The sequence below is a fragment of the Pleurodeles waltl genome, chromosome 12 (assembly GCF_031143425.1).
Source record: "Pleurodeles waltl isolate 20211129_DDA chromosome 12, aPleWal1.hap1.20221129, whole genome shotgun sequence".
NCBI lineage: Eukaryota > Metazoa > Chordata > Amphibia > Caudata > Salamandridae > Pleurodeles > Pleurodeles waltl.
Window position 1 is genome coordinate 220,785,885 of NC_090451.1, and position 15,460 is coordinate 220,801,344.

Below are 15,460 nucleotides of genomic sequence, written 5' to 3' on the forward strand. Positions count from 1 at the left end.
GTACCTGTGACTAAGAAGCTACTATAATTCATCTCTCTTCCTTTTAACGAAATAAATGAGTAGTCCTTCCGCACAATGAATACGACGCTAAAGTTTGGGTTACGTTTTCGTCCTTCATCTCTGTTGCCCAAATACGAGCATGTATCATTTTTTTCTTTTTTTTAGTTCGTCCTTTCTTTGTGTTCATGCAGGGGGCGGGTTACTTGTCACTGAGACAGTGGCTCCACCTCTTCATGAATATTGATGATAAGGCGGTACAGAATTATACCGCTCTAGTGGAAAAGGAGATGCTTGACGGACGTCCACCCCCCTCATGAATATTGATAATTAAGGGGCGGACTAGACGAACGCTTTGCAGGCCCATTCGTGCACTATGGCTGCTGTAAAGCAGATACACCCTTCTATGAATAATAAATACAGAAATACACTCTTATGAATAATAAACGTGGTGGGAGGGCGGGGTTCTGCTGGTTTCCGCGTGTCTCCGCGGCGGTGCCAGAGCGGCTCTGTGGGAGCTGCAGGCGGGAGGCGGAGCGCTCAGCTCTGGCGGGAGTCAGACCCTGAGCCGCTGGCCATGGCCGTGTGGACCCGTGCCTCCAAGCAGGGCCTCCTGGAGCTGCTTCTGCGGGAGCGCTGGGTGAGAGTGCTGGCTGAGCTGAGCGGGGACACCCTCGCACTCTCCGCCGAGCCGGGCTCCGAGGGGCAGGCGCTGCCCAATGGCACGGAAGGGAGTCCCGTGGGCGCCCCCGGGAGCCCCGGCCGGGGGGCGGACAACTCTCCCGTTCGTACCGTGCGCGTCCTGAAGCAGGAGGCCGGCGGCCTGGGCATCAGCATCAAGGGCGGACGCGAGAACCGTATGCCTATCCTGATTTCCAAAATCTTCCCGGGGCTGGCGGCGGAGCAGAGCCGCGCGCTGCGTGTGGGCGATGCCATCCTGTCGGTTAACGGCTGCGACCTGCGCGAGGCCACCCATGACCAAGCCGTGCAAGCGCTCAAGCGGGCCGGGAAGGAAGTGACCCTGGAAGGTAAGAGGAGCGGGGCGCCGCTGGATAGCCCGAGTGCACGAAAGTGGGAGCCGGCCCCAGATTACGAATTTGAGGGACATAGAAGGCGGTGGCCTGGAAGGCGAAGGACTTGAGGTAGAAACAGACTGTCCTCTGTAGACCGAGGGGACTCGCCGTCCTTGGGGCGGCTGCAGGCTAGCGGTTCGTGGGGTGTAGGGTTTGAAGGTCAGGGCGGGTGACGAAAGCTGTTGCATGTTTACCTGACAGCTGTTCAGCGTGGCCAGCGCTTCGCTGAAGTTTGGAAGGGGTCTGTCTAGCCATGTCTTGTCATTGCCGATGTCTACATGGTCTTAAGCAGCTATTTTTAAACCGTAGTTTGTGTTAACGTTTCTTGAACTTTTTCTGGTGGTTCTTGCTTGGTCGTTAAACCTCGTGACTTTATCTCCAGGCTTAATTTGAATTCTTGTTTGTACCAGTAACACTCGTTTAACTTTTTCCTGTGCTCGAAGCCTCATTTACTCTGTGCTAAATATTAATATGTATTCAGAGTCATTACTTTGTCTTCAGAAGTATTCAACGCCTGTTATTAACTATTTGTGTCACTCATTTTGGAGTATTGGAGCCGTTACATATTTTAGGATGAAATCTACTTTCAGGTTAATTTATTGCAATGATTACTTTCTCACCATAACGTCTCTAATCTTTAATATAGCTATTCTTAACACGCCCACCTCTCCCCACCCAATAAAAACAAATTCCTACTATAGTGTTTTTTTGACATCATGCCAAGGACAGGTGCACTTAGTTTTGATCAAAGGAATGACAACATTGGGAGAGAAGCTGCATAAAACAAATTATTCATATTACCCCTAAAAGTGTCTTACCAGAAGCACTCGGTTACGTGGTAGCCTGTATTCTTTTATGCGTAACTGCCCAGAGGCCTTGCACTTAAAGGATTGCCTCCTGTATGGGGAAGTGCTGTCATGCTGGGTGGCAACACGTGGACTGAAGAACAGCTGAGATGGAGAGATTCCGATGACAGGCCCATCAGTCAAAAGGGCAAGGTAAAGGACTCTTTAGGCAGTATTTTTTTCTGTCATTATGAGCTGGTTTTGCACCTCTCCCGCCCCCTGGGTTGGACACCCTCATTGATATGCCTTATAATTCTCTAACTGCTAAAGTTTTTTGTTTTTCAAATTAGTTTAGGTGTTTAGCTCGATTATCCCCCATCGTATGATTAACAACCTCCCAATTTTTCAACTGTGCGATTGTCCCATTGTGTTTTATAAATGTTTCACTTTCAAACTTTTCCCGAAAGTATCCCATTCAAGTACTACTGAAACAGTGTGTTGTGAAAAATCTGTGAGCTTGATTTGTCAGTGTGAAAATGCATTCGTTTTGATACTCGGGGTGCCGTTTTCCATTTCTCCATCCATCAATTGAATAATCTGATGTGCAGCAGAAGAAACACATCAAAGGAGATCTATAGGTCCAGTGTTTTTCCTTTTTTTGAATGTTTTTGTTTTTCTCAGAACGTTTTAAATTTGTGACAAACATCAAATGACATATCCCTGGGCCCAGTAAAGTAATAGAGGTGGTTTATAAGGAATTGAATATGAAAACGTGTTTAAAACTGGGCATTGACCAACTATATATCTGTGTGTGTGTATGTATGTGTGTGTATATATATCTATATATATATATATATATATATATATATATATTTTTTTTTTTTTTTTTCCCCAGGTAAATATATTTTTAATCCCTCCATAATTGATGCAGCTTGCCATGCCCCTGCACTTGCATAAATGTACACTAACAAATTGGCTGAAGCAGACACCTGTTGTTTAAAGTGCGATGAACCAGCAAAAATGTAGGTGTTTAGACCGTGTAAAACGGCTATTACCTTAATGCAGACAGGCAACCTTTTTGTTTCATGTGGGATTCCCCACTGGAGGGGTTCACCAAAATCCCTGGTTCTTAAACTCGGATGTCTGATATTTGTATATTTGCATACATAAGCCACCAGCAACCAGACTGTCCAGTTTCTGGATCTGCTGCTCGGTGCTTTTTGCACTTTTCATTAAAAAAGAAACCTAGCCCTTTTGAGAAAGTATTCTCCTTCTGGGAAATCACTTCTCTCTACCTACAAACAGTTTTGAAAATGCTGAGGTGTTCCCTATCCCACACTGCATATGCTTACTCATGCTGTTTTTAGGTCGAGCCTAGACAGCACACATGCACTGTCTGGGAGACCTGTTGTATTGAATAAAGAACTTTGATCCTGCCTGCTGCTTACCATTGGCTTAGTCCAGTGTCGCTCTTCTTTGCTGCCTCCTGGGTTGATCTTGCAGCCATACGTCACTTCTGTTTTTTGCAATGGAGCACCACTCAACTACAGTTTCCTTCAGCTTGCATTCTTTGTTTGTTGTTGGGGTGAACTTTTTTTGTTTGTTTGTTGCATCGCAGCACGCAACATGTTATATTTATGTATGGCGGCCATGCCTTTCTTTCGTTCGTCATGGATCAGCCACCCACCCTCACTTTTTTTAAATTTAATTACTTGTAATATATGTACAGCCACTAACACCTTTAGATCACTCTTGCAGTGCTTAATTTGTAAATAATTACTTGCAGGTGCCTTAAGTTTTCCTTTGCAACACACAGCTGCTGCAGTTCAATGTGAAAACTAAGGCAGCGTTATTCAAAAGTAATCTCTGGCATTTTTAATATATGTACAACCACTTTTAACTACTTTAGCTCACTCTTGCAGTGCCTAATTTGTAAATAATCATGTGCCAGTGCCTAAAGCTTTCCTTTGCAATGCGCAGCTGTTGCAGTTCAATGGGAATTCTGAGGCACCATTATTCTAGAACCATCTTGGGCATTTAAAATATATGCACAGCTACTTTTAACTCCTTTAGCTTGCAGTACTTAATTTGTAACTACAGTCTAATGTAAAAAGTTTGTCTGAAAAAGGTTTTTATTGGGTGTTTATGATAATTGTTTGTTTTATTAATCTCTCGTTATTGCAATTATGACCATGATTCAGGCCAACTTAACATCTTTATTACACTATGACTGTTTGAACACTCTTGGTATGTTTGGGTGACTTTTCTAGTTTATTTCTCCTCTGTGGCTGTCTTGTCTTTTTTTGTTGTTGTTGTTAGAGAATTGTGTTAGCCAGCCTGCAACTCTGATGGTGAGGTTGTGAAAGCGGTATTCTATTGGACTAAGCGTGGCAGATTTAAATTAGAATACTAAATGACAAAATTTTTATTTTTTGCTGCATATAGAGAAAGCAGGTACATTAAAGTGCTTTTGTTAATGCAGGGCCACTGGAATTATGTGTCAGGAAAAGACCAAATTATGAGGTAGGTAGACCAATTTATGTGGCAAGAAAAGTCCAGTTATGAATTTACATCGTCAATAGCTCTAACTCAAGCAAATGTGAGACCCTTTGCATTGCAAATGCTTGTTGTTTATTAGCAGTATGTTCTTTTTGTGTTTTCTGGTGGTCAGGAATGTCTGTTAAAGCTGATGGTAATAGCTCAGAATGCCCTTCAGCAACTAATATTCCCCCCCCCCCCCCAAAAACAAAATAAAAAACGTTAATAATCGTGCTCATGTTAAATTCTGCCAAGTTGGTACAACGCTTTCCACATTATTAAGCAGACTTCTTTCATTAAAAAAATCATAAACCCTGCATTAGAAATGGGATCCGTAGTTGACAGTCGGTTTGCACCCTGTCCAACCCTCACTCTGGTCAGGAAAAGGGAGATACCCAGCTCATATGACCCCTTGGTAGTTTGGCACGAGCAGTCAAGCTTATGTCAGAAGCAATGTGTAAAGCATTTGCACATAGCACACAGTAATACAGTGAAAACACTACAAAAGGATACCACATCAGTTTTAGACAAATAGGCAATATTTATCTGTATAACATAAGACCAGAATGAGAGAAATCCAACATACAATAATAAATATATGACTTTAGCAAGAATTAACTTAAAAATACAGTTCCTTGAAGTCGATAGCTCCGTCTGGGGCTATCATGGCTTCATAAACAACAAATTCAATAGTTCGGGTTGGTCGCGGGCCAGCTACTATGTCTGGAAGACCCGCAAACAGTACCTTGGAAATGTAGGGCGTCATGATCCACACAATGGGATATGGAATGCGGCATCAGTGCATGGGTCGTCGGGCCCTTGAAGTCACACGTATTGCAGATTGAACTCCGGTCTAATGACGAAGTCCGGAGCGATGGCGTCTGGGCTGAAGTGCGAAGTGGGACGGTGCAACATGCAGTGGTCACAGTGCAGGCTGTGGCTGGGTGAGACCAGGGCTGCAATGTGAAGTGGGGCGGTGCGACATGCAGTGTCCCCAGGTTGTGGTGCAGACATCGGCGTTGTTGCTGAAGCGATGCCGTCGGTAGGACCAAGGCAACAGTGTGGTGCGGGTCAGGCTTCGTGAGGCGCCCAACGGTCGCGGTGTAGACAGGGGTGTCCGTTGATGATGCTGGAGGAGATGGCATTGGTGTGCTGGGTACCTCATGAGCGGTGTCCTCAGGCCACGGTGCAGGCAGCGGAGTTGGTGTCAGTGTGGAGCATTGTCGGGGATGCCAAGGCTGCAGTGCGAGCAAGCCAATGCAGAATGGCGGGCCAACAGGTGCTGTAGGCAGATGAAGCTAAAGTCTTTGATATCCCTGAGGCTTTGAACAGGAGGCAAGCTCTACAAGGCGGACCCAGAGGACCTCAAGAACTTCCTGCCCATCTCCCTGTTCCCCTTCCCGGCAAAAGTAATTGAGAAAATTGTCAACAAACAACCGACCTGTTTCCTCAGGGAGACCAACACTCTGGACCTGCCCCAATCCAGATTCCGCAGCTACCACAGCACCGAAACAGCCCTCGTTGCTGCCACCGACAAAATCCGGATCATACTTGACAATGGTGAAACCGCAGCCCTCATCCTCCTGGACCTCTTGGCCACGTTCGACACCATCTGCCACCATACCCTACACACACATGCCTCAACAACGCAGGGATACGTGAAAGAGTCCTGGACCGGATCACCTCCTTCCTCAATGGCAGAACTCAGTCCGCCTCCCTCCATTCCGCTCTGAAGCCACCAAAATTGTCTGCGGCGTACCCCAGGGATCGTCCCTCAGTCCAACCCTCTTTTACGTCTGCATGGCGCCGCTTGCAAACATCTCACAACCTCACCATTGTCTCATAATCCAATGACACTCAGCTGATCCTCTCCCTCACCAAGGACCCCGCCACCGCCGAAACCAGCCTCTATGAAGGCCATCACCGAATGGATGAAGAACAGCTGCCTGAAACTGAATTCTGACAAAACTGAGGTCATCATCCTCCGCGTGGGACAACTCCTGGTGGCGTGCCACACTGGGAACTGCACCAACACCCACGACCACGCAACCTGGGATCCATCCTGGACTTATCGCGATCAATGACCCAGCAAGTCCGCACCATCTCTTCCTCCTGCTTCAACACCCTCCGCATGCTTCGGAAGATCTACAAATGGATCCCCACTGAAACCAGAAGAACAGTCACCCAAGCCCTCGTAAGCAGCAAACTGGAGTACGGCAAAACTTTCTACACAGGAACCACGGCCAAGCTCCTGAAAAGACTGCAACGCATACAGAACACCTCCGCACGCCTCATCCTGGACACCACCCGTCACAGCCCTCCTGACAGACCTGCACTGGCTCCCCGTCAACAAGAGAATCACGTTCAAACTCCTCATCCATGCTCACAAGGCACTACACAACACCGGACCATAGTACCTCAACAGACGGCTCTCCTTCTACACCCCGACCTGACGGCTTCGCTCCGCTGACCTTGCCCTTGCCACCGTCCCACGCATCCACAGAATGACTGCTGGCGGCAGATCGTTCTCCCACCTCGCCGCCAAGACGTGGAACACTCTTCCCACCCACCTACGACAGACCCAGGACCTACTTACCTACAGGAGACCCCCTCAAGACCTGGCTGTTTGATCAGTAGCAGCTCCTACCCCCCCCCCCCCCCACCCCAATCAGCGCCTTGAGATCCTCCCAGATGAGTAGTGCGCTTTATAAATGCTTTGATTGACTCCAAGCCCTTGAAGAAACTTCACAAGCAGGATTCACAACAAAGTCCAGTCCTTTCCCTCTTTAAGGCAGAAGCAGCAACTGCAGGCCGACCTAGCAAGGCACACACAGCAAAGAGTCAGTTCTCCTCCTCCAGCTCTTCTCCTTGGCAGAGGTTCCTCTTGATCCAGAAGTGTTCTGAAAGTCTGGGGTTTTGGGTCCACTACTTATACCCATTTCTGCTGTTGAAGTACGCAAACTTCAAAGAAAAGTCTCTGTTGTTGACAAGATCCTGCCTTGCCCAGACCTGACCCCGGACACACAGAAGGTGGTTGGAGACTGCATTGTGTGAAAACAAGCACAGCCCTTTCAGGTGTGTCAGCTCCTCCCTCGCCACTCTAGCCCTGGAGACTCATCGGGATATGGAGGCTACACCCCAGCTCCCTTTGTGTCACTGTCTAGAGAAAATTCACAGCAGCCCAACTGTCAGTCTGACTCAGATGTGGAATATACAAGTAGGCAGAGGCACAGAACGGTTTAGCAAGAAAATGCAATTTTCAAACTGACAATCTAAAAACAACTTTACCTAAAGGTGTATTTTTAAATTGTGAGTTCAGAGATCCTAACTCCATATCTCTATTTGCCCCACAATGGAAAACTGTGCTTTAAAAGATATTTAAAGGCAGTCCCCATGTGAACCTATGAGAGAGAGAGAGACCGAGCGAGAGAGAGACCGAGCAACAGTGAAAACCAAATTTGGCAGTATTTCACTGTTAGGATATGTAAAACACATCAGTACAAGTCCTATCTTTAACATACACTGCAGCCTGCCCGTTGGGCTACCTAGGGCCTACCTTAGAGGTGCCTTACATCTAGTAAAAGCAAAGGTTTGGGCCTGGCACCCTTGCCACGTTGAATTGGCAGTTTAAAACTGCACACAGACACTGCATTGGCAGGTCTAAGACATGTTCACAGGACCACGCGTGGGTGGCACAATCAGTGCTACAGGCCCACTAGTAGCATTTGATTTACAGGCCCTTTGACACACAGTGCACTTTATTAGGGACTTATGAGTAAATCAGATATGCCAATCATTGATAAACAAATCCCCAATACAATTTACATAGGGAACACTTGCACTTTAGCTCTGATCAGCAGTGGTAAAGTGTGGAGGGACAATAAACCAGCAAAAAGAGTCCAGTGTAAAAACAGAAGGCCAAGAGGCAGGGGAAACTTGCCAAAAGATGCCAGGTATAACCCCCTGATTTATCAGCATCTGCATTCTATGATATTAAATCTACTGGCTTTGCACATGTATGTTAAATTCAGATTGTCAGCACATTTAGTGTTCCTGAATAAACAAGTGTAAGTTATACAGATCTGCTTAATTCACACAACCTGCCAACGTATGCAAACATAACTTTGTTGGAAGAAACCAGGATCAAAGAATGGAAAGCTCACAGACACCTATGTGTTTGTGACTGTTTTTGTATTCATCATGTTTACACAGGATATTTGTGACCAATACATCCCACTCCTGGAAATGTTGGCTGGTGTATCTTAAGTTAATTTACTCTTGAATGAGCTGCCTAAATATTATGCACCTGGTTTAGATTTTTGCAGATTAAGTACTTTCACAGTGGCGGAGTACTTTACTTCCATCATGGTGCAGATACTCTGCCCTCCAAATTTAGAAATGTCCCCACAGACATCTCTTGCATTTCCATGAACCGCTGTCACTGTGGTTCCTATAAATGTTTTGAAAGTTTGGCAGACAGTTGGGATGGAGTATTTTCTCTGCCAAACTCTAAATCGGGCCCTATGTGTCTTTACACCTTTGTAAGGCTCTTTGAATCAAGAGTAAATTGCGCCAGAGTAAATGCCAGCTGCTTCCAATTGCCGCTGTTGAAGTCAGATGTATTTGTCAAATATTTTTAGGTAAATTAACCCTGGCACGCTACTTTGCCAACAGTAGAACCTCAAATAACCTGTACATCCCATTAGTGTCAGCTTCATATTTTGCATGCTACCTTGTGTGTACTATTACAACATAAAACAGTTAACATAGACTGTATTGCATTGAGGTGGGGGTTCTAGAGACAAATGGGGACGGTTGGCTATGTAAGTGACCTTTACGGATAAGAACAAGGAAGTGAACCAACTAGGTAGGTGGAAAGTGAGGATACAGTGGTCAGTTAGGAAGATGGTGATAAAGGCCAGGGTATGTGACTTGGTGCTGGTTCATTAGTTTGGGTGGGTGTAAGTGTGAGGGATTCGTGCTATTTTTTAAGGAAGAGATCCTGAAAGCTGGTGTGATGAAGAGTGGTGACTGTGCAAGACCAGAAACAAACCATGAGTAATCAGTTGTAACCATGGTGGTCAAGAAGGGATGTTATCTCTAGAATGTAAGAACATGATCTTGAAGCAGTCGTATGCCTTTTTCTGGTTATGAGAAACTTGGATCCGTCTAAAAGATCTTCTGTCAGTTGGCACCCTAAAAAAACTATATTTCGACCTTATATCTTGGATGGCATGGGCTCCGGCAGAAGGCAGAGCTTACTAGTAAAATCACATCACTCAATTAAAATACACACTAACACTATCAACTTCCACTAAAATCGTACCATCAAAAAGTTGACTTAGCAGAAACTCCTTGTTACGTACACATTTTTCCCGCAGCACACAACCTCCACCTCTTTCCCCTTCCTTAGACTAGAGAACGCTTTTCATCTAGTCTATTTTGATGGGGTCTTAAGTGTTGCCTTTTAATCCCCACAAAGTGAAAGGCTAAACAGAAGGCAGTGCATCACATCTTCAGTTCTCCCAATCCACTGTTGCACATGACTGAGTTATCCGGTTTGCCTTGTGGGTTTGATATCTACCATCCAGCGAAGCTCATTCAGTCTGAACTCCTGCAATGCAGTCTGGTCTAAGCCACCCCTTGAAGGGGGACTTATGCATAGTTGGAGAGAAAGCCAAAGAGAAACATCTTGTGGTGTCCAATCTTTTAATGTGGATCTAATCTTTATTTATTTCAGTTAAATTGTTCACTGTAGCCGAGGTGAGACACTGGAATCCAGGAACAAACTGTAATGCCTAACCCCAGAGTCCAAATCATTAGGTATACTGGCCAACTAAGAATACACTGTCCATCATCATCTTTGTGGAAGGTGGTTATCTGAGAGCCATAAAGTCTCTGCTTATGAAAAATTAGCATGTAGATCTCAGTTAATTTTTTCATTTTATATTTATTGATGCATTGTGATTTAGGGCTCAAACTATTTACCATCTTGCGCTAGGCACAGTGTAGCACTGGCAAGTATGATGTGCTGAAAGTATTTGGCTTATTAATATCTATTTGTTGTGAGTCCTGTTTATTAATTTTTACTATGCATTTCAAGCTCCATTGTTTAAATGACAGTGATTTATGTTCAGGGGCAGTCTCTGCTCATTGATATCTTGTGATGTAACACGAGGGGTGAGGTCTGCTCACAACTATTTTCCATAGCTTGGTGGTTCCCTTAGATTATCATAATATACTGAGAGGTTGAATTCTCCTCTTGTGAATGTTCATAGAGGTGGCACAAATTATGACATTAGTGAACTTTGCATAAGACTGTGGACACAGTTATCCATTTAAGAGATCTCATTGCGCTTTCAGAAGTCTGGATAACTTTCTACATGCTGAAATTGCGACTGATTTTTGGACATGCCTTCTACTGAATGCCTTCTCATCTATGTCTAGGTTTAGTGGAAATTTCTTGTTTTATTGTGCAGGGGTAGATAATTTGGTGTCTGAGAGGGGTGGCCAGAAGGATTTATGGGTTTGCTTCTGCATCTCCTACAGCAGTAGACATTGTCTGTTTCCTGGCAGATGAAGTGTTTGGTTGATTCATTTGTAGGGTCTGAGTTCTCAAATGTGCATATGTGCTGTTCTTTGTAACATAAACCATCAGCAGTTACTTCCCTGAGGAATGTAAACCAACAGCAGTTACTTCCTTGAGGAAAGTAGATCATATGTGCATCATTAAAGCTCTGATGTCAATGTATTGTCTAGTGGAGTAAATATCACTTATGAGCAACAACATTGGAGTGTGAGTCTTCTTTCTGGGCAAAGGAAAGGTATTGTTGGAATAGGGTGTGTATGTATATGTGTGTGTGTGTATGTATGTATGTGTATGTGTGTATATATATATATATATATATATATATATATATATTCATGAAACACAGAGCTGTATTTGTTGATGTGCTTTGGGCAGAGTATTTCTCATGGAGTAATATGGTGTGAGATTCGAGCTGTAATAATTAATCATAAAGACTGATCCATCTTTGTTTTCCCAATATCCTTTTGAGGTATGAATCTGTGTTTTGTAAAGGAAGGATGAGCAATTGTAATGTGTCAATTCAATTTTAAGAGAATTAATTTCTTCGGAGTTCTTTCCAGCTTCATCATCAACAATCTAACCACATTTTAGGTCTTCTCCATTGTTTACCACTGGCTTTTTATATCCTGGATTTACTCACAGATGACCAATAAATGCTGTCAACTGTGAACTCTGTTCATTGGTGATTGTTGTTGCTGTTGTTGCAAACTTCTGTTGCTCATAAATCTATATTCGCTGTCCATGGTATGTGTCTGCTCAGTGAGGCATGTATTGTGTGTAGCTCTGCTGACTGGTGTCCATCACAAGGTTCTACTCAAAGTTGTTTATCGCTATTGACAGTGGCTGGCCTTTTCTTATTAATGCATGTTTCACACCGTGCCCACCAGCGATCTGAGTTAGTAATGTCGTTTGTATAGTATCCACACTTAAGTTACCCTATTGGAGCAGGTTATGCTCATTGGACTTTATAATGTGCATCCCATTGTTGAATATGCTCACCAAAGCATCTCATGAATTGTGCATGATAGGACTCTTGTTTTCTAATGTAGTTTTATGTATCAGTACTGTTTGTGGTAATGTTAATGTCCTCTTCCTGCCCATTATTGTACACTGCTCTACATTATTTGTGTTATGGTCATGACCGGGTTTCGCTTTTTTGTTCCTCTTTCATCATGTCTTGTGATGGTGACTTCCTGCCCTTGATGTATTAGGATATATTGTGAGAAACCCAGCTCCTTTTGTTCGTGGGATGTTGTCAAAGACCAGCATCTGTTTGATGCCATGCACTGGTTGAGGTGTGGCTGTTAGCTTGTAGAGGTTCATTGTGTGTTTTCCATGACCCTGCACTGTTGATTCCACTTCCTGTCCATGATGTGGTCGCGCTCACCGGGTGCTCATTGTGTTTTTTTTCTTTTTCCAAGCCTTGTATCTGTTATTTGATGTTTATTTACTATTTATTGTCTATCCGTGATGTGGACGCTCATCATGTCCGTGCTCTAGGACATTCAGCATGCATTGTCCAAGACGCAATTTTGCTCCAGACTCTTCATTGATTTATCTGATGTACCTATGTCGTGGCTGTGCTCGAGGCTGTTCATTGTGTATTGTCCATGCTGCCTCTGTTGCCAGCTCTATTCCTTCAACATCCGTGTCCTATCTGTGGCGGTACTGTGCCCACAGATGCTCACCACATGCACCTATGACCGTGTGAAGTTCATTAATGATAGAGCCATAACGGGATGTCATTGGATGCCCATCATGTGCAGTCAAGAATTAGGTGGTGGTCCCTACTGATTTTAGCAGGAAAGGTAGAGTGGAGAAACAATCCGCTTGGGCATATCCCGTTCAAACCTGAGACTTAAACGTGGTCTTGGACTGGGGAGAAAGGATGCACAGTAGCGCAGACCTGGCAGATTTCCGAGCAGTTTCACGTTCTGTGCTTTTGTGGAAGAGTGCCTACTCACTCCTCCAGCAGTGAGATTTTAGGAGTTGTCCGGAAGAGACTGCTGTAAGCTGTTATTTTTTTATTATTATTATTTTTTTGTTTTAAGGCCAGCAGCATTCGACGTTCACTTAATGCAAAATCTGTTTTTTCTTTCCCATTTTTATGTTAATAGTAACGTGTCCCTTGCCGTGTTAAATGCCTACAGAATTGTACACCATTCGGGAAGTATGGGCCATATGGCGGAATTGGAGCCCGGAACTGGAAGTTGACCTTCGGGACTTAAATCTAGGCGTGGTCATTACTCACACGTGTTTTCTTTCTGTAGACATTTTATGGGCTGCCATCTGTCCGTGGGCGCCTAAAGGCAGCCTTTTGCAGCAACCTTTACCTTTTTTTTTTTTTTTTTTTTTTTTTTTTTTTTTTAAATTCATTTTTTTTTTTTTTTTTTTTTTTAATCCTTTGGGGCCGTGAGAATTCTTAATAAACAGTATATATTTGAAGAGCGGGGCATTGGTTTTGGTACAGTGTAGGGCACGAAATGCAGAAATCATTTCACTGGCCTCCCTCTCCTGTTGAATAGTTTCCAAGAAATAAGCCCGTTTCTTTAGAAGAGAACCGAACAACGCATTTTGCTTCTTGCCATTATTAATGTGATTACACTTTTTCCCCTTAACCTTTACTAGCAGGCAAAAAGTTTTATGTGCAGTCTGCACTGATGGGTCTGCCCAAAGAGTTTGAGGGTGAATGTGCTCTTAAGAATTTCTTTCAAAAATATCAGCTCTATAACAGGTAATCCTATATATCCCTTGCAAAGTGAAGTGCTTATCACTCACTGCACCTCTTGTTCTTATAAATGTAAGTAAATGTTCTAATCTAGAGCGATAACTAGTTACCAGTCACTCATTTAGTTTCTAATCTGGGTTAGTATCCTGGATTACACTTGAAGGCTGATCATATTTCTGTGCTCTGGCTGTTTCCCGCCCCGCAGTGTCCGATCTTGTGTCCGACTTTCTTTTTCTTTTCCTTCTTTCCTTCCTTCCTTCCTTCCCAGCTCAGTCCGCGGTTCATATTGATTTCCCGACCCCTCGATTGGGCCCCACACAGACTGGTATGTGAGTTTTCTATTAAGCGTAGCGTGCGAGGGATGTGTGGAATGTGCCTGTGCGCCTTATGTTTAGTTCAGGTAGGCCTGAAACCTGTACTGATGAATACTTAAATATTTTCTGCTGAGTTTGCAGTGCAACAATTGTTGGCTATAGGGACATTCATAGTTTTACAATTAACTATGAGGTCGTCAGTCATGCATGCATTTAGTAACAAGCATTGGCAAGCCAATATGTCTCGCCCATGCAAGAGCTATTGTTTTTGCCAATATCTTTTAGCTATGGTGTGGAGCAGCGCGGTTGATGTGCAGCATGGATAAAAGTTATTTTAAAAAAGCACTGTGATGAAACCAACACTGGCTGTATCATAGCGTTTTTTTTTTTTCTTAATGCTGTTGGGCAACACTGACTACAGGAGAGAAGGTGGGACGAAACGGACAGCTTTGACAGCGAGAGGAAGAGTGAGAGGGAAAAGGCAGCAGGACAAAAAAGATTTTAAATTTTGTCGGGTGCAAAGCCTCAGAATACCTCTCCTTAGAAACTCCTGTTAAGGAAAAGATCATACATCAACCCCCTACAGCGCACATACAATGTAAATCTGCACCAATAACTGATGCTTTATTAGATCTCCACTCCCATACTGTTTATCAGGGGGAAAAAATAGAAATCAATAGCTAACTACTTTACAAGAAGATCCTTAAGTATTCTCATTTATTATGTCTCTCCTTAATAAAACTTCGGGTGAGTCAGGAACAACTCTTCCATTAAAAGCATTGATTGTCTTTAAAAAAAAAAAAAAACACACACACATCAGACTGAATTGTTCCGTCCAGATGTACATACGTACTGTCTTCCCCCAGTCTCCAAACTTAAATCAACATACCTCTTCTAAACTGGCAGTGTGGGACGGACAATCGTTAGTTCCAAATGATCAAGGGATCCCTGCTTCTTCTCCCCACTTTTAAATGGAAGAACTTGACATTGAATACACCATGCCTGATATTTCTTTATCAAGCTCTTTGGCTGAATCTTAATGATCCTTAAAACTACATGGGTTCAAATGCATCGACAGATTGAGTTCATACGATCACTTGTAAAGGTGGCATGACTGGAGTCCGCCAGGGTTGTTTGCTCCTGCCTTTTCTCTTCCTGCTAGCCCTAGACTGGATCATGATGACATACACAACAAGGAGAAGAAATGAGATCCAGTGGGTACCTTGGACGCAACTCAGTGACCTGGATTTTGCAGATGACATGGCCCTACTCTCCCATACACATCTTCAGATGCAAGAGAAGACTGACTGTGGCAGCCACATCAGCACAACTTGGCCCTATCATGCACAGGGGAAATACCAAGATCCTGTAGGATAACATGGCCGGCACAACTGCAATCACTCTTGCAGACGATGCACTGGAGGAGGTTGAGGTCT

General features: G+C 44.0%; 1 protein-coding gene across 1 annotated transcript in view; it reads left to right on the forward strand.

The window, feature by feature from the left end:
• Positions 1-485: 485 nt before the first annotated feature.
• SNTB2 (syntrophin beta 2) overlaps positions 486-15,460 on the forward strand; it is a 370,606-nt gene continuing 355,631 nt past the window's right edge. Inside the window, exon 1 of the mRNA XM_069218297.1 lies at positions 486-1,025. Coding sequence (XP_069074398.1) covers positions 575-1,025 — 451 coding nt within the window. The 5' untranslated portion in view covers positions 486-574. The remainder of the gene's footprint in view (positions 1,026-15,460) is intronic.